Here is a 23,777-nt window from a genome sequence, read left to right as displayed (position 1 = left end):
AAACGTCCAATAGTTGGTAGTTGACAATTGCTACTTTCTATCCAATCCAATGTGGTTTTGGATGAAGGAGCATTTATAGTGTTTCGCAAGACTAAATAAAGCCAAGCATTTATTGTCAATGGCTATGATGGAGTCAGTTAGATGTTTTAAAATTTGGCAGCTTTTCCATTTGTTCACCCAAGCCAAATTCTTTCTTGTCCTCCATTCTCCAAATTCTGTTGGCTCCTTTGGATTAAATCTATAAATTACACAATCTACAGACATTTTTGCAGTTTGATATTGTTTGTACTGGCATTCTCGATCAGCTACGGAGGTGTAGATGCGCCACAATTTCCTAGCACCACAATCTATACTTTCTTGTCCATCTGTTATTCTCTGTAGTTATAACTTGAGGATTTCAATATTTGCAAATACTTCAAATTTGCATATATGGGTGATGTTCAACTGTTCTTGGCATCTAAATATGTGCGATTTAGACATTTATTGAAATAAGGCAATCTGCATTTTAATTTTGTCACCTGTTAATGCTGTAATGTTTAATTGTGGGCTGTTTGTATTATCTGAATTAAAAATCTAATTTATAGAGTGGGTTTGCAGAACTTGGAATGGCACAGGAGGCCACTGTCGTGTTTGAAACTAGACAAATCTCCAAGGCCTGATCTGATATATCCGAGGACATTGTGGGAAACTAGAGATGAAATTGCGGGAGCCCTGGTTGAAATTTATGAGTCGTCCTTAAATACAGGAGAGGTGCCGAAAGACTGGGAGGGTGACAAATGTTGTACCTCTGTTCAAGTAGGGCAGCAGGGAAAATGCTGGGAACTATAGGCCGGTGAGCTTAACATCTAGTTGGTAAGTTACTGAAGAGTATTCTGAGGGATAGGATATACAGGCATTTGGATGGACAAGGGCTGATTCGGGATAGTTAGCATGGTTTTGTACGTGGGAGGTCGAGTCACACAAATCTGATTGGTTTTCTTGAAGACGAGACCAAAAAGGTTGAGGGCAGAGCTGTAGATGTTGTGTACATGGACCTCAGTAAGGCGCTCGACAAGGTGCCGCATGGTAGGCTGCTCTGGAAGGTTAGATCGCATGGGATCCAAGTAGAGATAGCTGAATGGATAGCAAATTGGCTCCATGGAGGGAAGCAGAGGGTAATGGTGAAAGGTTGCTTCTCCAACTGGATGCCCGTGACTCATGGTGTGCCTCAGGATTCAGTGCTGGGCCCGTTACTGTTTATCATCTACATTAATGATTTGGATGAGAACATACAGGGCAAGATTGCTGATGATACAAAAGTTGGTGGTTTTGCAGATGGCCCATTCTTCGGAAAGTGAACCGAAATGTCACACGTGACCAGATGTCATCACAAAGTGATACATTCAAAAATTCTTGTAAGAGATTAATTGTCATTGCTATTTTCCTAACTCCATAACTATAAAGCATGTCTGCTAAAGATATGAACATTCTAGCTTTTTAAAATTCAGAGTTTGTAAAATGCTTCCGTATATTTAACCTCTTACCCTAAACAAACATTGTCAGCATAACATTAACATTTCACTTGATATACTGAAAAAAAAAAAGAATCATATATGCAGTACAAAACAATATACCTGTAATGCTTTCAGAATTAGAAGAGATGTATTCCATAATTTGTCATCTTTTTGATCACATGTGATTAAGAATGGGCCAGATAGTGAAGATGGGTGTGAACAATTGCAGCAGGATCTGGATTGATTGGCCAGGTGGGTGGAAGAATGGTTGATGGAATTTAATACAGAGAAGTGTGAGGTGTTGCATTTTGGGACGTCAAACACAGTAAATGGTAGGCCTCTGGGTAGTGTTGTAGAGCAGAGGGATCTAGGTGTACATGCGCATGGTTCGTTGAAGGTCGAGTCGCAGGTAGATAAGGTGGTCAAAAAGGCTTTTGGCTCTTTGGCCTTCAGTCAGAGTATTGCGTATAGCAGTTGGAGGGTCATGTTGCAGTTGTATAAAACGTTGGTGAGACCGCATTTAGAATATTGTGTTCAGTTCTGGGTACCATGTTATAGGAAAGATATTGTCAAGCTTGAAAGGGTTCAGAAAAGATTACTGAGAATGTTGCCAGGACTAGAGAGTGAGAGCTGTAGGAAGAGGTTGAGTAGGCAGGGTCTCTATTCCATGGAGCGCAGGAGGATGAGGGGAGATCTTATCGAGGTATAAAAATGAGAGGAATGGATTGGGTAGATGCCCAGAGTTTTTTGCCCAGTAGGGGAATCGAGGACAAAGGTTCATGGTGAAGGGGAAAAGATTTAATGGGAATCCGAGGGGGTAACTTTTTCACACAAAGGGTGGTGGGTGTATGGAACAAGCTGCCAGAGGAGGTAGTTAAGGCTGGGACTATGCCATTGATTAAGAAACAATTAAACAGGAACATGGATAAGACACTTTTGGAAGGATATGGACCAAAAGCAGGCAAGTGGGACATGTAGCTGGGACATTGTTGGCCAGAGTGGGCAAGTTGGGCCGAAGGGCCTGTTTCCACACTATCATTCTATGACTCTATGAGGAGGCAGTTTTTCCGGCCACCATCCGTACCTTTTCAGGCTTTTTGAATTTTATAGCAAAATGACAAGTTGAGAGCTTAATGTTGTCAAATGTTCTGTAAAAAATCAGTTTACTATATAGCTATTGCTGATATTTTATGTAGCATGCGAGATTTTGTTTGATTCATGGTCAATTATATTTGAATGTATTGCAAGGTATGAAAGTAACCTTTTTTTTGACCATCTAAAGAGGAAAATAATTTTTCTTATCAATGGTCAAAATAGCCATGGATGTCTTGTATGTAAACTCCAAATCAATTGTGCTAAAAATTAACTTTAACGTTTTTTTCAGTTGTTACAGGTGCAACCGATGGAATTGGAAAGGCTTATGCAAAAGAGGTATGTTCAGAACAAATTGTTCTTTTCGGTTGAGTTTCATTTCAGTCATAATGTACAATATCTTCCCTTTAATTGGCTGTGTTCAAAGTATTTGGTTGGAAAATTTGCCTGTGTCTTTTGAAGCAGTAAAAAATGTCATTCAGATATACTATTTTGACTACTTGAATTTTACTCCCAACAAACCAGCTTGCCAAGTGTGGCATGAGCATTGTCCTGATCAGCAGAACCGAAGAGAAACTGAATGAAGTGGCCAAAGAAATAAGTAAGTCAATAGCTTGATTTTCATTCCACTGAGTTTTTTTTCTGTCATGGCCTGTCTTTCTTATTGTGATAGCAATTCTGTTACGTCAAATTACTTTCTTTATGTTGAAGTAACTCAGTTGACTTGATGTCGGATGTCTGAGTTGGATTCTCCTTAATTGCCACATAACATCCACAATTTCACTGGCAATAAAGGTGCTATGGGTTAAATATCCGGTGAGTATCAGCTGAGTAACTAAGTCCAAATGTTTATTTTAATGAGCACCATTAATATATGTAATGTAGATGCGATTTATTGAGCCGTTTTGTTTGGGATGGGAAGGGGGGAATGAACGAGTGTTTTGAGAGTGTTGTGACTAAAAATCAATGAAGCATTCAATGAGTCTTGGTTCTGTATTTTTTACAAGCATTTTTAAGCCCAGCTTTGTGTTGGCATTATGTCTTTCAATGTCATCTAAAGACATGACAGAAGCAGGAGGTTATCTGAATATCTCATTTTAAAATGTCAAGAAGAAGCTTCCTTCAGCGAGCAAATGACAAATTTGCAGCTAGAAATTACAAGCGGGTGGCTTTGAGGAATTTTCACAGCTTTCAGATAGTCATTGATTTATACAGCACAGACACTGGGCCTTTGGCTCAACTAGAGAATGCTGATCAAGGTGTTACCTTTTTAGTTCCATTTTCCTGTATTGGGGCTTTATCGCTCGAAACCTTTCTTATCCATGAGCCTATCCAAATATCTTTTAAACATTGTAAATGTAGCTGCCTCTACCCGCCCCCTATATGAGGGACAAATCTGTCCCTATTGTCCCTTTTAAATCTTTCCCCTTTCACATTAAATATATGCTGCCTATATTTAGACTACTCTATCCTAAGAAAGCGACTGTGACCATTATCTGTCCCCCTCTCAGCCTCCATGCTGTAGGGAAAAAGTCCCAGCATATACTGCCTCTTTTTACAACTTAAACCCTCCAGTCCTGGCAACATTCTTGTGAATCTTTTCTGTACCCTCTATAACCTGAACTGCATACAATGTTCTAGGTGCAGTCTCACCAACGTCTTGAATAGCTGTAATATGACATCTCAACTCTGGCATTTAGTGTCACGTTTGAAGGTAAGTGTGCAATATAGCTGCTTCTCCGCCATGTCCATCTGTTTCTCCAAAGCAAATTAGTGCGGGAGCCAAATAGAGCCCAAATATGCCGACAACAAGGTTGCAAAGGAAGAGATAAAGATTTTAGTAATGCTGGTATGTAAAAATGACCCTCAAAGTGTTCCAATTATGGAATAAAGTCCAATGTGCTCTTTCTACTTGCTACATCCCCAGTAACAAACATGAAGCTCAAACCTTATCCGGCTATTGTGATGTGAATTACTGGAACTTTAGTGATGCATGGAATCGGAGAGCAACAGGGAACAGATATCTCAAAGCCACGTCAGAGAGATTGGATTCTGAGCTCACTTTGTGCGGCACTCTAGATGCTCCTGGTAACTTAACAGGTTCACTAGAAAATGTGTTATTCACCTTTAACACTTTAAACTAAGAGAATTTGAAAGTACATTTTAACGCTAGTGCCTTGATGTCTGGAGTTGCAAATATGAATTCCTACCTGACAGCTGAGGGAATTTAGTTCTTAAATTTTGAATGAAAATAACTGCTGTCGGGAATAGTGATCATGAAACTATCAATTGTCTTAAAGCTAACTGGTTTCTGGTGTCTTACTGGGAAGAAAGCTCTGCTATTCTGACCAGGACTGGGCTGTTTGAATAAACACCAGTGGTTGACTTTTAGCTGCCATTTAAATTGTCTTGGCAAACTATTTCAACTGAGGCAATTATGAATGATATTAATGCCCAGCAGCGATATTCACATCTTGTAAGTAAATATTTATAAAAGCAATAACGGCTCGGATCAAACGGTCGTTTTTGTAGTAGTTTTGCAACGCAGATGGGATGTCTTGGATGACTGTAGTCTTGCTATATCTAAAATATTGAATTGGCTGAAGACTGGATTCTGTGATGAAGAGGATTTGCGAACTGAGGTACATCACCCACCTACATTCCACCAAAAGACATTTGCAGGCATTCTGCATTTCATGCTTTCTGAGCTCTGCCATCATTAAATATTGGAATGGTAATTGTGCTGGTTTAAAATTGTAATTGCTAGTCTTTCACAATATTTGACAGGACCGCAGAGGTTTGTTATAATAGACCAGATTGTTATAATACAGTTTCGATTTGACACATGGATCTGAAATATTTTCATCAAACTGGAACTTGATATTTGCAGGGTTTGTAAATAGTGATGAGCAGGTCCATGTACAAAATCAGTCCTACAATGTAAAACTAACTGATTCTAGTTCCAGGGAGTGCACGGTGGGAGTATCCCGAGGACCCGCTTGGAAGATCCAGTTCGCCCGCTGGTCGCTCTGGAATGGTCACATAGAAATTATTCTTCACAGTGGATATCACTTCTTCTGGAAAGTGAACTTTATTGTCCCCTGCGATCGTCTTTAATGCAAAGTTTGCACAACTTGATGATGACACTGCTCCAAAGAGATGCACCTTCATCTGGTATTCAACAAGATCTTATTGTGCATCCCTTTCAGGCCACCATAAGAATCGCAAGTAGTCAAAGTGTTTTTACTGATACTTTGATTTGATGAACCATTTCTCTAATACCAGCCATCAAAGCAATTGGTTCTTGTCTGAATTTAATATGAACTGCAATGAGTGAGTTGGTCAGGTCTGGACCTTGCAGTAGTTGACAGTTAAGTGATGTTCCTTTGAAGACTGCAGCACAGTCAAAGTCCACCCTCAAGGTCCCTTTCTTCGAGTGATACACCAAAGCTCTCCATCACTTCGATTCAGTTGGTTCGTTGGTACCATTTCGGCATAATCATTGTCAATCATATCCTTTAGGAAAGACGTATATTCTTCATGAAATTTCGTGTTCTTTCCAAACTTGCGTTTCAAATTCTGGGTGCATTGCTCTGCCATACGACGATTATTCGGCAGACTAATACTTTCTTGTTTGAAAGGTAAGTCCAGACAATAGTGTCCGTCTATCATCTTTACTGAGTAGTTCATAATATCCAAGAACTTTAACTCTTCCCTGGACATTTCCTCAGATTCCTTACTGGTATTTTCATTTAAGTCGTGATTGTATTGCCTGATCAATAGCTTTTCTAATTTACCAGTAGATATTTGATTAACAGTAGTAGTAGGGTCGCTCTTCTGGTTTCCTCTTTCATTGTTCCTTCTCAAGGAGCCATAGATAACCCATCCTAGTAGGGCTTTCACAGCAAACGGTCCATCACCATGGCTCCTCACAACCTGTATAGGTTCCAATGCCTTCAAAGTATTTGTTCCAATAAGTGGGTCAATACCAGAATTTATTTTAGATATTTTGACATCCTTCAATTAAGGCAATTGTCTCAAGTCCTCGTGTCTGGATATATTTTGATGACCAACAGGCATGGTCTCTTGTGTAAACACTTCAGGTATTGGTATAAAATATCTTCATCCAGACTAGATATTTCCATTCTTGTAATGTAATGACTAACGCACTCCTTCTCTTCATTCATGGTACGCAATAGAATCTTAACCTAACAGCTTTCTGTGCAAAAGGTAGCCGAACTTCCATGATCCAAAAATGCATATGTTTGCAACACTGTATTTGTCTTGCTATCCCTTGCCTGTACTGGTAAGATAGAGAAGATACAGGCTTCTACCCCGGCCCCAATATGAGCAGTTATCTGAGGTAAGGTGACAGCATCACCAGAAGCTGGCTTCTTCTGTTCTATTTGCTCCAGCTTCTCCTCTTCTATTTGCTCTGGTGGATTCTTTCCAGTGTGAAGTGGTTCAGGATGATGTTGCTTGCACTTATCAAAAGTTATAGGACTCTCACAGTCTGTAACCATGTGTTCTTGTGTTTCAAACATCCAAAACCGATTCTCTTCTCCTTTAAGAAATTGACCGTTACTTTATATTCTTTCTTCTTGAATCTTCGACACCACCTTATGGTGTGACCAACTTCATCATATAACAAACAAAATTATTTTTGCTTAATAGTAGATGCATTTCCTTTCATTACACCTGTCATTTCCACAGGTATTATAGTCGGTATGTTACAATACTTACCTTCAGCGGTGCTGCAATTCTGCAACTGGCCGTGTGCGCTATTTTGGCACCTTTGGGGGGGGGGGGGGGGGGGGGGGGGGGGGGGGGGGGGGGGTGGGGTTAAAACGCGTTTTTTTTTTCCTACCTTGTCCTGGAATATATTTGGTTGGAGTGCAAGCTTTTGCTTAAGAATCGTTCCGACGGGCGTTCAGTGTATTTTTTTTTTTTTTTTTTTTTAATCGGCCGACAAGTTCAGCGCAGGAGTAATTTTAAAATCAGCTTCTAAAGCCGACAACGGGGACGGACTTCAGGTACGGGACAGGTAAAAGAAAGCCGTTTATTTTATGTATAAAAGTGCTCCTTAAGATGCCTCTAATTCACATTTTAAGTTGCGAAACGGTGATTTTTCCCCCATGCAAACTGGCAGTATTTTTCCTGCCGATATGGGGTATAAATTTACTGCAAACCGCAACGTTCCAAATAATCGCTTTCCAGAAAAACCCACTCGCAAGATGATTTAAATGACCATTAATTTACAGGTATTAAAGATTAAATTCCTTCTATTTGGCCTATAAATCCATGACAATGAGATTTAAAAATTATGTTATTGTGAATTCTTGTGTGAATGTTATTTGGACACTTAGGCTATTTAAAAATGTTAATCTATTCTTAAGAAATTGATAGATATTTAGATCAAGTAATTGAATTTTGTAATTAGCTACAATTAGGTAACTAACTAATGATATGCTTTAATTTCAAGTCATCTAAGTAAGATTGTTTCATATTTGTTTCAGAATGCTTCAATGTATAATAACTGAAAATTTCTTTCAGTTCTCTTAATTTTGAAGAATGTTATGGGCTTTTGACTGTCCTCGATCACAGCTTTTGTGTTAAGTCAATGGAAAAGCAATAGGGAACACGATGCTAATTTCCGAGTATGAACATGGCCATAAATTTTTTAATACTGAAGATATGAAAGTGAATTAGGTGTCAAATTAAACTTCTTTTTATGCTTTATCTGATGGGATAAATTACAGACTTGATATTTTAAATCTCAAAATTTTGTAACATTGCTAATTATAGCGGTAGTAAAACTGCCTCCCTTAGGTCCTGGTCGTCCTTTAGTTTTAGTAAAGGTAGAACCTTTGACAGTTGCAATTGGTTTATGATCTTGAATACTCCCATGGTGTGGATTTAACATGAACCATACTTCCCTTTCCAAGAAATCCACCAGATCTGGTAACATGGCAACTCGGTTCTTCTTTTCCATTATACGGCCTGTTTTATCTCTCCACATTTCTTTATGCCGAACGGGCAGTTTTAGAATGATGGTTCAAGTATTACTAACAAAATTCATGTGGTTAATTTTTCATCGAGCTACAACAACCTCTAAGAAATATCGCAAACTCACTTATTGCCTCCACATCTTCTGACTTGATATCTTTCCAAGCATAGGCCTTCTCCATGTATGTGTTAGCAATCCTCTGTTCGCTACCATAGCGTTCTTTAAGTAACCTCCTTGCATCTCGATAGCTTTGGCTTTCAGGCCTATTTAGACAACTTTCTACGAGGCCGGATATCCTCTGGCTGCAGATTTGATAAAGCTGTTTCCTTTTGAGCAATTTCTTTTCCCAAATAAGAGCTCATCCCATTAGCTGCTTTAAAGCCACATCTTGAACCCTCACTTTCCATTATCTGCTCCGATTTGACAACTGCCAACTTTGTGGCTAGTTCCAGCTGTTCTTTTCGTCGCCTCATCTCTTCTTTTTGTCTCCTCATCCTTCCTTTCAGCTGTTCTTCGTGTTCTTCCTCATCTCATGTTTCTTCTCCAAGGCATCTGTTTCTATTGAGAGAGTGACAAGATCACCTTCAACTTCCATTCGAGCAGATGCCCTAGATGCTGAACTGGCTATAGAACCAGATTTATGTCTTGATATTCGTGTGGATACATTTGAGATATTATCTTGTGGTGTAATCTCCGCTTCCATTTCAGAACCTTGTTGCATCACACTTTCAACTGTACCACAAGTCGTCTGATTTCGACACCTTGCTGAGTGGCATCTCCTTCTATAACACACACAGTTCTTTGTTCAATTTCAGCCAACCATCTCTTGTCATCTTCCATAGAATCATCAAATAACGTCACCTTTTCTTCGAACCACTGGATATATCTTTCCCTTTCTTCCTGAGGCAGCTGTGAACCCAGCAGTGCTTTATGCTTATCTCTTTGCCCAGTGTAGATTGTGCTTTGTTCACGTTCTCATCTGATTCCATTAGTTTCTTCTGGATTTCAAATAACTTCATCTTCTATAATTTGTTTCTCTCCTTCTGGGATGCTTTCAGGTAAGCTGCTTGTCCTTGGCTGAGCTCATCTCGTCTTCTCTCTGCCACCTTGTGGCTCCTCTGACTCACCTGTTCTCTCTTGCTCCATGGATTTAAATGGGTCTTGGCAGATAGCCAAATCTGCTAATTGGACAAACGGAACCTCTTCTTGCGTATGGCGTGCACAGCCTAAAGTTGTAGGATAACTTGTTCTATTTGATCTTATTTGATTGTGCACGCCGGGTTGATTGCATTCGTCAAAACGGGGCGGACCACGTGAAGGTTGCAATCTTCCATCCCACGGGACCTCTTCAGTTTGCTTCAGTCACTATTGATAAACATTGACGCTGAAAGTTCCAAAACATCAGATAAGAAACTAAAACAAACTGGACTTTCAGAAAACATCAAAAAAAATTTGAAGTATAGAAGTGACCTGTTCAGAAAGAATGTCTTATCTCAACTTCAAAACAAACCAAGGCCAGGCACCTGGATCTTCAGTCACCCTCATGTCCTTGGCTGCCTTCCAAAACTTAGCAGAACTTGCTTCTAATACGTTTTGCAGACTCTTTCTTTGCCTGTAGCTTTTATAAAAACATGGCGGCAATCTTTACTTTCACAGCCTCTTATTAAGAAGCTGTTCTGAATTAGCGCGTTCCAGCTTTCAAATTCACAGCATAGTACAATAGCTGGTACACAAAAAAGCTGGAGAAACTCAGCGGGTGCAGCAGCATCTATGGAGCGAAGGAAATGGGCAACGTTTCGGGCCGAAACCCTTCTTCAGACTGATCGGGGGTGGGGGTGGGCGGGGACAAGAAAGGAAAAAGGAGGAGGAGCCTGAAGGCTGGGGGATGGGAGGAGACAGCAGGGGGACTGAGGAAGGGGAGGAGACAGCAAGGACTAATAAAATTGGGAGAATTCAATGTTCATGCCTCCAGGATGCAGACTCCCCAAGCGGAATATGAGGTGCTGTTCCTCCAATTTCCGGTGCTGCTCGCTGTGGCCATGGAGGAGACCCAGGACAGAGAGGACGGAGTGGGAGGGGGAGTTGAAGTGCTGAGCCACCGGGAGGTCATCTTGGTTATTGTGGACTGAGCGGAGGTGTTCGGCGAAACGATCGCCCAACCTCCGTTTGGTCTCACCGATATAGATCTGCTGACATCTAGAGCAGCGGACGCCATCCCCCAGCCTTCGGGCTCCTCCTTTTTCCTTTCTTGTCCCCGCCCACCCCCGCCCCCGATCAGTCTGAAGAAGTGTTTCGGCCCGAAACGTTGCCTATTTCCTTCGCTCCATAGATGCTGCTGCACCCGCTGAGTTTCTCCAGCTTTTTTGTGTACCTTCGATTCTCCAGCATCTGCAGTTCCTTCTTAAACATAGCACAATAGCTGTTCTACTTATAATTTTGTGGTGGAGTTTTACTCTCTTAGATAAGTCGCGTGGCTGTCCATAAATCTCAAAGCCAATCCCTGGTTGAGATTTATTTTCTTCAGTTCCTCTTCCTAGGAATCTGTCTTCAGTTCCTCTTCTGGAACTAATTATTCTGGCAGTAATCTCTCTCAAGAGATCCAGCTCAATCTTCTGTCCCTCATCTTTGGAACTAATTCTTCTACCTCCTGTCTGTAAGGTAGTTTTCAACTACATGTAGTGGCAGATTATTATATTGTTCAAGGAATTTCTTCCTCTAACCACTATGTTGAAGATAAAGGGGTAAAGGAGATAGCCACGTTTACGCTTGGGAACTCTCCACGAAACATTCAAAGCCGTCCAAAGATAAATCTTCAAAACAGTCTCTTGATAGTTTCTCTCAGCTGCCACAGGAAGTACATCCTCTGTTGGGCCTTTTTGACTGTGGAGTCGATGGTGCCCCCCCCCCCCCCCTCCATTTAAGGTCCCAGGAGATGATGGTTCCAAAGAACTTAAATGACTCCACAGATGTGACTGTGGTGTTATTGATGGAGAGTGGGGGGAGGGGAGCGGGAGCTCTCCTAAAGTTTACAATCGATTCCTCGGTCTTGAGAGCATTGAGCTCCAGGTTGTTGCGATGGCACCAGGACGCCAGCTGTGTCGCTTCCTGTGTGTCTAAGATTCGTCCGCAACCTGAATCAGTCCAATCAGTGTTGTGTCGTCTGCAAACTTGAGAAGCTTGAGAGAGGTGTCTGTGGAGGTGCAGTCGTTGATGTAGAGAGAGTAAAGGAGAGGGGACAGTGCGCAGCCATGTGTTTTTAATAAAAACTTTTATGCTGCTGGCTTCCCCTTGGGCTTGGGTTTATCTGAAGAACATTTTGAGATTGTTTCCATAAAGATGGGAGGCAAGAAAGTTGATTTTTATCCTGTGTTTTTAAATCTATGTATGTGAAGATTGATTTGAAATTCCTACCGTTTTGACAGTCTGCTTGTGCTTCTCTAGATGGAGAGAATAAGATGTAGAATACCAACACTTCCAATGTGTTGCATTCCCTTTTTTTGTCACTGGAGGGAGTGCTCACCTCAAAATGAATGATTGTTGAGAGAACAATACACAAACTTGCATTTAATTGTTTAATGTAGCAAAGCATCCCAAATTGCTGCACAGAAATCCTGCCAAACAAAATGTAATACAATCACAGATACTAGGCCTCATGAACAAAAACATAGTGAGGAAGATCCAGGTGTTTCAGGTTGATGCTCAAGACAAGGCTGCAAATGGTGAAGAAATTAAAATGCAAGCTGGAGAAGGATAGGAATAGGAATACTTGATTGTTACTGTACATCCACGGCATCTCGCATACCCGTCAACTTCAATTAAAATTTAAAAGTTGCCCTGAGAAAGGAATACATCAAGTCATTGGAATGCAGATTGTAATTGTATACATGGCTGCTGATGTCCAAGTGGCTGCCCAGTTTTTGGTGGGTTTTTGAGGGAACCAAGGCAGTAGAATATAGAAATCTAAACTATTATATTAAAAAAATGACCTGAATAATTACTGGTGTGATCTGCAAGGGGTTGTATTGGTCATGTGATTCTGGATTAATGAAAAAAATGGCTAATTATGAAATGTAGCTTTATAGAGCTGGCAGTCATAATAAAAGCACATTTAAAAACCTTTCCTATATCATGTTCCCTCTTGTGGTCAGTTGAAATATTGCTTTCAATTTATTTTGCATAGGGATTGCGTCTTTTAATTTTGAACAATATGTTCTTTGATTCGGAGGATATTTTTGCTGAAAAATGTTTAATTTCATTATTACCTGTAATGTATTTACTTTAGGATTGTGAATCTTTGGTATTATTCAACATAAAGGTATGTGGATAGTTAGTGATTAAATATTGAGATTTTGAGGCAGATGGGGATTGCTTTATTAGGAAGATGTGAAAGTGAAATGTAAATCGTTCGTATTGAGTGGCAGGGTGGATTAAAAGGGCGGTGTGATTTAAAATGCACACTTTAATCTGATTTAAGTTTAAAACATCTGCAGAATTATGGCAGATTTGAAAGGACATTTGGTATCGGTATCACTTTCTACTGAACTCCGTTTACATTCATATGAAAAAATATTGTAGCCGTATTTGAAGCATGTGGACAAGAATAGATAATGCAACTTTTAATGGTTTTTGGTGCTTTCAAATCATGGAGTGTACTTAATCTTAAAAACAATTTTGGCATCTTTTACCATTCAAGCTATTAAGACCTACATTATAGGTGACACAGCGATAGGGTTGTTGATTCACAGCACCAGAGACCCGGGTTCAATCTTGACTATGGGTGCTATCTACGAAATTTGCAAGTTCTTCCTATGACCGCATGAATTTTCTCCGGGTGTTCAGGTTTCCTCCCAAATCCCTCCCCCCCCCCCCACATATACACCTATAGGTTAATTGGTTTCTGCAAATTGTCCCTAGGGTGTCAACTGGAACTTGTGTAAGGAGTGATCGATGGCCAATGTGGACTCGATTGGCTGAAGGGTCTGTTTTCCCGCTGCATCTCTAAACAAAAATAATTTAACTTGATGGCAATTAGGCCCTTTGAGAGTTTTAATTTTAGAGATACAGTATGGAAATGGGTCTTTCGGCCCACCGAGACCACACCAACCAGCGATCCTTGCACACTGTCCTATCCTACACACACTAGAGACAATTTTGGGAATGTGGGAAGAAACCGAAGATCTCTGAGAAAACCCACGAGGTCACAGGGAGAACATGCAGACAGCACCCGGGTCTCTGGTGCCGGAAGGCAGCAACTGCGTCACCATGTCGTCCTAACTAAACTCAACTTTTGAAATTGAAATATATGACTCATTCACGGCTGGTGGACTGGCATTTCACTCACTCACGGCTGTTGGGCTGGCAGTTGACTCACGGCCAGTGTGTTGGCAGTTGATTGACTCACGGCTGGTGGGCTGGCAGTTCGCTCATGGCTATTCCTTGAAATTCCATTTCAAGCAGAGTGCAGGCCACCAAATTGAAATGCAATTTCATACCATTTCGGCCCACCATGTCCGCGTCCGCGGTGACCAGCGATCCCTGCACGTTAACCCTATCCTTCATCCACTAGGGACAATTTTTGCATTTACCAAGCCAATTAATCTACAAGCCTGTACTTCATTGGAGTATGGGAGGAAGCTGAAGACCTCGGAGAAAACCCATGCAGGTCACGGGGAGAATGTCCGTAAACTCCATAAAGACAGCACCCGTAGTCGGGATCGAACCCGGATTTCCGGCGTTGCATTCGCTGTAAGGCAGGAACTCTACCACTGCTCCACCGTGGTACAGTACCTGACCTTGAATAGATCAACCAACCTATGCAATTCAGTCCAATAAATCTTGTAAGTTCAAATTAAATGGGAGAGTCATAATAGTCGGCTACGGTTATGGGGATATGGAACACAATATATTAAAACATTAAGTTGCAACTTTTTTCCTCTATGCTTGTACTAACCTATAGATTCTAATTGTAAACTGCTGAAACTTTGCGAAAATATTCTATTCATTTGACATTTAATGTAATATTTTTGATCATTGGTAAAGAGAACATAAAATTACCGTTTTGAACATCGGATGAAATTAGTTTCCAGTTGCAGATACGCATTTGTCTGCTTTGTGTTGCTATTCATTTCCTAAACATTTGAACTGTAAATCATTAAAACAATAACAGTATAGAGCTTTTCAAAAGTGTAACTTGTACTGAACATTGTAATGTTAAAAGGTACAGTTTTGGACAAAGACCCTTCATTTATTTATTTGCCTGTACACAATTTGAGACTTGTAATAGAAAAAAAATCACATGTGCACATTGTCAGATTTTTAACAAAGGCCGTTTTTTATACATTTTAGTTTCACCATGTAGAGATTACAGCAGTGTTTGTACATTTCTTCCCCCCCCCCCCCCCCCCCCCCCCCACCATTTCAGCGCACCATAATGTTTGGGACACAGAGCAATGTCATATGAATGAAAGTAGTCCTGTTTAGTATTTTGTTGCATATCCTTTGCAGCGATTCATGGGCATCATCAGTTGCTGGGTGTCTTCCCTGGTGATTCTATTCCATTGCAGCACAGACAATAGGTGCAGGAGCAGGCCATTTGGCCCTTCGAGCCAGCACTGCCATTCAATGTGATCATGGCTGATCATCCTCAATCAGTACCCCGTTCTTGCCTTCTCCCCATATCCCCTATTTGTAAGAGCCCTATCTAGCTCTCTCTTGAAAGCATCCAGAGAACTTGCCTCCACTGCCCTCTGAGGCAGAGAGTATTGCAGCCATCTTCAGCTTATGCTTGTTTGGGGGGCTCTGCCCCTTCAGTTTTCTCTACAGCATATAAAAGGCATGCTCAGTTGGGTCCAGATCGGGTGAGTGCCTTGGCCACTCAAGAATTGACCATTTTCAGCTTTGAAAAACCCCTTTGTTGCTTTTAGGATCATTGTTTAGTTTAGGATCATTGTACGTTTAGGATCATTGTCTTGCTGTAGAATGAACTGCCAGCCAATGTGTTTTGAGGTACTTGTATGAACTTGAGCAGATAGGATGTGTCAATGTACTTCAGAATTCATTATGCTACTGCCATCAGCAGTTGTATCATCAAAATGGAAACAAGTGAGCTTTCAGTGGCCATACATGCCCAGGCCATAACACCCCACCACTGTTTCACAGATGAGGTAGTATTCTTTGGATCTTGGGCAGTTCCTTCTCTCCTCCAAACTTTTCTCTTGCCATCACTCTGATGTAAGTTAATCTTTGTCTTAACAGTCCACAAAAACTTTTTCGAGAACTGTGGTTGCTCTTTTAAGTACTTCTTGGCAAACTGTAACCTGGTCATCCGATTTTTGCGGCTAACCAGTGGTTTGCATCCTGGTGTAGCCTCTGTATTTCTGTTCATGAAGTCTTCTGCGGGCAGTGATCATTGACAAATCAACACCCGACTCCTGAAGAGTGTTTCTGATCTGTCGGATAGGTGTTTGGGGATTTTTCTTTATTTTAGAGAGAATTCTTCTGTCATCAGCTGTGGAAGTCTTCCTTGGCTTGCCAGTCCCTTTGCGATTAGTAAGTTCACAAGTGCTCTCTTTCTTCTTAATGATTTTGATCATTAAGAAACATTTGATTTGGTTAAGACTGTTTGGCTGATGTCTCTAACAGTTTTATTCTTGTTTCTCAGTCTCATAATGGCTTCTTTGACTTTTATTGGCACAACGTTGGTCCTCATGTTAATAAACGGCAATTAAAGTTTCCAATGGCGATGGGAAGACTGCAGGAAAGACTAAGTGCTGAGAGCTCTCTTATACCTGCATGAAGGAGGCAATTAACACACCTGAGCAAGTACAAACACCTGTGAAGCCATATGTCCCAAACATTATGGTGCCCTGAAATATGGGGGGGGGGGGGGGAGAGAGACTGTATAAACACAGCTGTAATTTCTACATGGTGAAATCAATATGTGTAAAAATGGCCTTTAATAAAATTGGACAATGTGATTTTTTTCCAATTACAAATCTCAAATTGTGGAGTACAGAGGCAAATAAATAATTGATGGGTCTTTGCCCCAAACATTATGGAGGGCACTGTATAAACAAGCAGCTGTTTTAAGTTGTATTTATTTTGTTTTCCAGAGGAACAGTTCAATGTTGAAACAAAAACAATTGCTGTGGATTTTGGAGATGGAGCTGAGATCTACAAGGTTATTGAGCCTGTTCTAGCTGGACTGGAGATAGGTATCCTTGGTACGTATTTAAGGATGCCATGGTTGAAGTTTGTAATTGTGCTATATTCTCAACTTGAGCTATTGCCAGTATATCATAACAGGCTTCATGGCTTAAATAATATAAAGTAATTTTAGGCAATTCTGATTTTACTTCAAGTTCCTTTTTGCCTTTAGTGTGATGCTTCAACTGGTTTCTCTTGTCTTACAGAAAGCATAAATACAGTGTTTATATCTTTCACTGAAACGTACAATTTCTTAAAGCTCTTGATCACTTTGCTTTAATTTAGCCAACATCTTCATTTCTAGCCCTTGCCCACTTTATGTATTGTATATTTGATCTACTTGGATAACACACAAATCAAAGCGTGTCTCTGTACCTCTGTGCATGTGACAAACCTGTTCATAATGTAGTGGTTAGTGTTGTGCAGTGTTCAAGAGCTTGATGGTTGCAGGGGAGTAGCTGTTCTTTAATCTGGTGGTCACTGTTTTCAATATCCTGTACTTTCTGATTAATTGGCTGCCTTTTTGAGGCAGGCCCTCCTATAGATCTCTTTGCTAGGGAGGTTAGTACCAGTGACAGGCCAGGCCATGCCTACCACTCTCTGGAGCCTCCTTAACACCTGGGCATTCAAGTTTCTGAATCGGGCTGTAATACAACCAGTCAGAATGCTCTCTACTGTTCAATAGAGTATTTGGCAAGATATGGAATTTCCTCAACCATGGAAAATGGAAGCATAATTAATAATAATAATAAATACTTTATTGATCCCCTCAGGGAAATTCAGATGTCCAGAAGCCCCCAACCAACAAACCCACAGATTCAAAACGAACGCAGACAGAAAATACATAGAATACACTGTGGACACTACCTGAGAGCAATAAATACTTAAAAAGACCAATAATTGACAATTATAAATTAAAAATTGCAAGAATGCACCCCCCTACAGCCTAGCAGTCCGAATTATAAAATCTAATGGCTGCAGGGGTGAAGGATCTCCTGAACCGCTCCGTTCTACAGGGCAGGGAGAGGAGCCAGTTGTTGTTCCGAGTGCTCTTTTGACTCTCCAGAATTACATGGAGGGGATGCCCGGGGTTTTTCAGGATGACCTGCACCTTGTGCCTCATACGCCTCTCAAGCACATCCATCCCAGAGTCTACTCTCCCCTCCAGCACTGAGCTAGCTCGTTTGACCAGCTTCTTGTTGTTTTTTGCACTAATGCTGTTGCCCCAGCAGACAACAGCATAGAAAATAACATTTGCAACCACAGTGTTGTAAAACATGTACAGCATGTCATTACACACATTGAAGGATTTGAGCCTTCTGAGGAAAAATAGTGCTCTGGCCTTTTTTGTAGAGGGAGTCAGAGTTGACAGACCAGTCCAGTTTGCTATCAAGGTGCACTCCAAGGTATTTATATGTCTGCACCACCTCAATGTCAGCCCCAGCAGCGTTGACTGGCTGAAGGGGGAGCTTGGAGCTTTCTTTGTGATTTCATCCATCCTGGGTTTAGGACAGATCTTTAGAGATGCTTGCCCATGAATTTGAAGCTGATGACTACTTCCACTGCTGTCCCATCGATGGTTTTCCCTTCCTAAAGTGAATAGTCAGCTTATTGATCTTGCTAATGTGGAGAGCAAGATTGTTCTTTTGACACCTTTCAAACAGATTATCAATCTCCCTCTTGTATATTGACCCATCGTTGCCCATTATTTGTCCACTAATGGCAAGTATTCTGGTAACTACTCTTTTCCCAATATATGCAGTAAAATCTGATTCTAAAAGCAGTTTGCCTTTTGAGCAATTATAAATATCTACACATTCTTCCTGTCTTCCTTTCAAAAAGTTCTAATGGCACAAGCTTCAAAAAAAATATTGAAGCTACATATAGATTTAAAAAAAAAATTAACAATATTCCTTTTGACTTCTAGTGAACAATGTGGGAATTTCTTACAACTACCCAGAATATTTCTTGGATGTGCCTGATCTGGACAATGTAAGTATTGAAACATTTCTAACTACAGTTTTTTAGAATCATTGTCGCATAGCACAAAAATGGGCCCTTCAGCTGACCACATCAAGCTGACCTTTTTTGCCCAAGTGCATTAATTCCATTTGCCCACATCAGATCAGTATCTTTGTCCTCCCTTAAACATGGCGATTGTGTCTAGCAGTGAGTTCCAGATAATAACCACTTTGTTTATAATAAAATCTGTCGCCTCTAATTTCCGTTTTAAAACGCCTTCCTTCACTATAAACCTGTGTGCCCTGTTTTTGATATCGTTACCATGGGAAAAAGATTTTGACTATTTACGCCTCTTAATAATTTTGTGTTTTCGCCTTTTATTCCCCTCCCAGAAAATTGTGGGACTGGTTTTGAAAGATTCTTGGTGGTTTTAAGATAAGTTCAGATTTGATAGTTAAATATGCTCGTCATTACACTAGCGAGATTAGTATCCCTACAGTCATGTATTTTGTTAATGTTTCATTACATACTCGTAGAATGTTTGGAACTACAAGGGAAGGCCTTTCGTTCCAGCAACATAATGCTACCTTTAACACGGTGGACAAGTCATTTTAAACGTTAACATTGTTTTGTTGTATTGACTTACATTGCCCAGTCTGCATGTCCATTAATGAATGTTCTGGATAAAATACTTACAACATTGATGTGGGGGATGTGTGGTTAGAATATATTTGTTATGGGTGAATCCATATAGGTTAATGGGTACAGTTATTTGCACAGTAAGCTTGCTTTGTGGAATGTACTGTAAATAGCAAGACTGTGGGACATGCCCAGAAAGGCATTCTGTAGAAAAAGAACACGTTAGCACACCATCTGCCCCATCTTTTTTTTTTTTCTTTGTTTGGAAAAAAGTGTCCCAGACCAGAAATGTTTCTTTCCACTGGTGCTGCCTCAACCTTGTAGTTTAGTTTTCTTGAAGTATAGATCTGTCTTTTGGACATCTGTATTCCGAGAACCCTCAGTTAAAGATGTTTTTAATTATTCCCATAATTTTAACTTTACATTGTTCCCTTTTCAGACTTCAGGAAACATTTTACCCTGATCTCCAAAATTGCTTCACATCAAAGACTTTTCTGTATGAAAAGTTTCAATGCTGTCTCTTCAAAGAATTCATATTCCTTATATTTAGTTTTGTAGCCTTTGCATCCTGCTGAAATATTGTAACTCATGACTTTGTTTATAACTGTGCTGCAACTAATATTTCTTCACTATCACTCCAAAATTTGAATGCACGCATTTCCAAATTAAGTCCACTTTAATGAGCATTATTTTGAGACTGTCGATAATTTACTCATTCAGTAACTAGGTGATCAATCCATGGCCCGTTATATGGTCTTGTTCCTTTAGCTTGTAAATACAATATTGAACCTAGTTTTACTTGGATATTTAAAAAAAAAGACCAAAGCCATGATGCAAGTGAAAACAAAAAATATCTTCATTTTTTTGGTAAACTATTTATTTAAATTGGTTGAGCTATATACTGAATTATGCAATTTTATTCATAAAAGATGAATGATAATTTGTGTTGCATTACAAACAGGTCAAGTTGACATTTGACACAATAGATATTTGTCATGATAGTTTATTCCTGGTATTTTTGGCATTTTTGTCATAACTTTAGTTTCATATTTAGTAGCCATCTGAAATTGCATATGTAGAGCCTAATTATCAATATTTTATAAAATTATCATTCTGTATCTTTCCCCTGTGGATGTAGGGAAAAGTACCTTGGGAGGGGTGGTTTGAATGGGAAGGGATGAATGGACCAAGAAGTTTCAGAGGGAGTAGCTCTATGGAAAGCTGATGGTGGGAATGGGAACATGTTGGTGTGATCATGTTGAAGGTGACAGAAATATCTGGGAATGTGTTGGATGCAGAGGCTGGTGGGGTGAAAGATGAAGACCAGGGAAACTATTCATGTTCTATCTGGAGCGAGGTGGAGTAAGAGCAGAACTGTGGGACACATCGAAGGCATGGGTCAGGACTCCATCCACAACAGCGGAGGGGGAAACCATGTTTATTGGAAAAAAAAGAGATCTTGGATGTCCAACAAAGGAAACCTCATCTAGGGAGCAGATGTGGTGGAGACAGAAAAATCGGGAAAAAAGGATGATATCATTGCACTGGGCAGACTGGGAGAAGAGCTAGTCAAGAATACTGAGTCAATGGATTTGTTGTTGACGTCGTTTTTAAGTCTATTCTCTGTGATGGAGATGGATTGTGAAGTGGGAGAATATCAAGTAGTTCTTGATGTCTGCAGGAATATTTGTATCTGGACTATCTGGACTACATTCTAATGGCAAAGCCTTTTAATGAACGAGTATTTAAATTGTATATTATGGGCCTCAAATTATTGTCCCTTTTTTCTCAATCTTTACAAGCAAAATTTAAACATTTAAATTTTTTTAATTATGTAAGCGATTGCTACACTATATGGACTTGCAACAGGGTGGCGAAGGTTAATAGGAACCTGAGGGGTAACCTTTTCACACAAAGGCTGTGGGTGTATGGAACGAGCTGCCAGAGGACATGGGTTTTGGTGAGGGGGAAAAACCCGAGGGGTAGCTTTTTCCCTCTAGGGTGGTGGGAGTATGGAACAACCTGTTGGAGGGGGTAGTTGAGGCACGTACCATTGCGACGTTTAAGGAACATTTAGATATGATGGGACAGGTTTAGAGGGATATGCAGGCAGGTGGGACTAGTGTAGAGGGGAGATGTTAGCCAGTGTGGGCAAGTTGGGCCAAAGGGCATGTTTCCATGCTCAAAGACTCTATGTGAATTTAATTACATTTTCATTTTAAATATTCATTAAGTTGTACATCATATAAAGGTGCTTTCAGTGTAGCAGAGGAAAATCTCCCATGCTTGATTAATAGTTTACAAAATTAAAGGCAAGACGACTTTAACTGAAAGCAAACTGTGCACTTGTAAACTGGTTAATAGTCTATTATTGCTATCCATTGAGTATTCACCCAGGTAGCCATAAAGCATTTAACTATTGACTTTTGGTACAGAAAAAGCAATCAAGCAGTTAGCTGCATTCTATTTATCACCACAACCACATTATTCGGTGGTAAATAAAGATGGTTCCTTTAATCTAAGACATCAATTTAATTCTATACTGATGCAATAACTAATTAATTTTCTTTCCTCAGATCATTAATAAGATGATCAACATCAACGTTATGTCTGTTTGTAAGGTAATGTAACTTTTTTCTGTAACTTTTCTGCTACTATCATGTTCATGGAAACATTGCATTTTTTTCAAAACCATGCCAGATTAGTTAGTATCTGTGGAGTTCTGACAAGGATCTAGAATCAGAAATGTTAATGGTCTCTCGTTCCTCGGGTACTGGCTGATGTGCACTGGCTGATGTGCAAATGTTCAACATTTTCTAATTTTATGTCAGACTTCTGGCATCTGCATTTTCTTTTTAAATTTACAATGGGTTAAGTTACAGGAGAGTATGAAAACTATTTGTCCTTGAGTTTACAACTCTTTGCCAGATGCTGACTCAAGTTGGATAAGATCTGGGTGCTGGCATTATCCAACTGCATTATAGCCAGCCATACAGTGAACATTAGCAGAGGGGGAAGAGAGATGTGTTCACATCAATTCTGCTACTGGAGCAGGTTATGATTACTTTGCCTGTTCCATATGCTGCAGTTTGTAGCCTCCTTCACTACACTATGGGAAATTACTAGAATTAATGAGAATGTGGTCGCCTGTCTCACTGAAAAGTAGCTTGAAAATCTTATACTTGAGATTAATACTTTTATTGTACCTAATCAAATTACCGCCGAATAAACCTCTGTCGTTGCTTGTAATTCCCTCGCGTTTCAAAATATAATGGATTTTGAATGTGTTTGTTATTCAGCTTCTAACTTGTGTTTAGTGTTTAACGTTGTTTTTTTACCATTATAGTGTTACAGGGGTCACATTAGGGGTCACAGATGCAGGAAATTCCCATCTGAGAGTCATGACAAGCGGTCACCATCTCAGTAATTGAGTGGTTTCTTATTAGAAGCTCAACAGTGATCATTGGCCTTTGAGTTTATTACCTTCAGGAAATTTCTGCCCCTGTGCAGACAAGCATGGAGAGGGAGAGCAGCAGATTCCATCATATCCAATGAGCGATGCAGATCCATTGGTCTCTATTGGTACTACCTATCAACATATTGCACAAGTTCTGCCTGACTCCAACAGTGGCTGCACTTATTATGCCTGCCTGGGGGCACCCTCGTCCTGGCTTCCCCAGCATCAGCTTTCCAGGCAGGCTTTCCACACTGAACTGTGGGATGATTCATCACTGGTTCAAGCTAGGTTTCCAGCACAGCAGCATGTCATAGAAGAAAGGCAGGGGTTTGTGCCAGGTTCCAGAGCAGCAGCATGGTGTGGGGAGAGGGGGGGGTGAATGGGATGGGGCTGCATAGGCAGGAGATCTGGAACGGCAAGTAGCATGTTGCTCTGTATGTAATATTATAATAATCCCTTCTAAGCTGATTCCTGTTTTTTTCTAGATCATGGCGAGGGACTCAAATAGAGAAAGCTAGCAGACAGAATGGGAGGCAGGAAGCAGAAAAGGGAAGCACTCGGACACAAGAGGAGAAAGAAAAAAAAGGAAATAAACAGAGAAGAAGAGACGGGGGGTTTCTTAAATGTGCATATTTTAATGCTAGGAGTATTGTAAGAAAGGTGGATGAGCTTAGAGTCTGGATAGACACCTGGAAGTATGATGTTGTGGCGATCAGTGAAACATGGTTGCAGGAGGGCTGTGATTGGAAACTAAATATTCCAGGATTTCGTTGCTTCGGGTGTGATAGAATTGGAGGGGCAAGAGGTGGAGGTGTTGCATTGCTAGTCAGGGAAGATATTACAGCAGTGCTTTGGCAGGATAGATTGGAGGGCTCGTCTAGGGAGGCTATTTGGGTGGAACTGAGAAGTGGGAAAGGTGTAG

General features: G+C 40.4%; 1 protein-coding gene across 1 annotated transcript in view; it reads left to right on the top strand.

The window, feature by feature from the left end:
* The window catches only part of hsd17b12a (hydroxysteroid (17-beta) dehydrogenase 12a), a 56,170-nt gene that overhangs the window by 9,568 nt on the left and 22,825 nt on the right, over window positions 1–23,777 (top strand). The window contains exons 2-6 of the mRNA XM_055649365.1: window positions 2,878–2,924; window positions 3,111–3,186; window positions 16,704–16,814; window positions 18,725–18,789; window positions 21,975–22,019. Of these exons, the coding sequence (XP_055505340.1) occupies window positions 2,878–2,924; window positions 3,111–3,186; window positions 16,704–16,814; window positions 18,725–18,789; window positions 21,975–22,019 (344 nt within the window). The remainder of the gene's footprint in view (window positions 1–2,877; window positions 2,925–3,110; window positions 3,187–16,703; window positions 16,815–18,724; window positions 18,790–21,974; window positions 22,020–23,777) is intronic.

The sequence above is a fragment of the Leucoraja erinacea genome, chromosome 18 (assembly GCF_028641065.1).
Source record: "Leucoraja erinacea ecotype New England chromosome 18, Leri_hhj_1, whole genome shotgun sequence".
Taxonomy (NCBI): Eukaryota; Metazoa; Chordata; class Chondrichthyes; order Rajiformes; family Rajidae; genus Leucoraja; species Leucoraja erinaceus.
The sequence above is the reverse complement of the archived record's forward strand: the minus strand, read 5'-3'. Positions and strand labels throughout refer to the sequence as shown.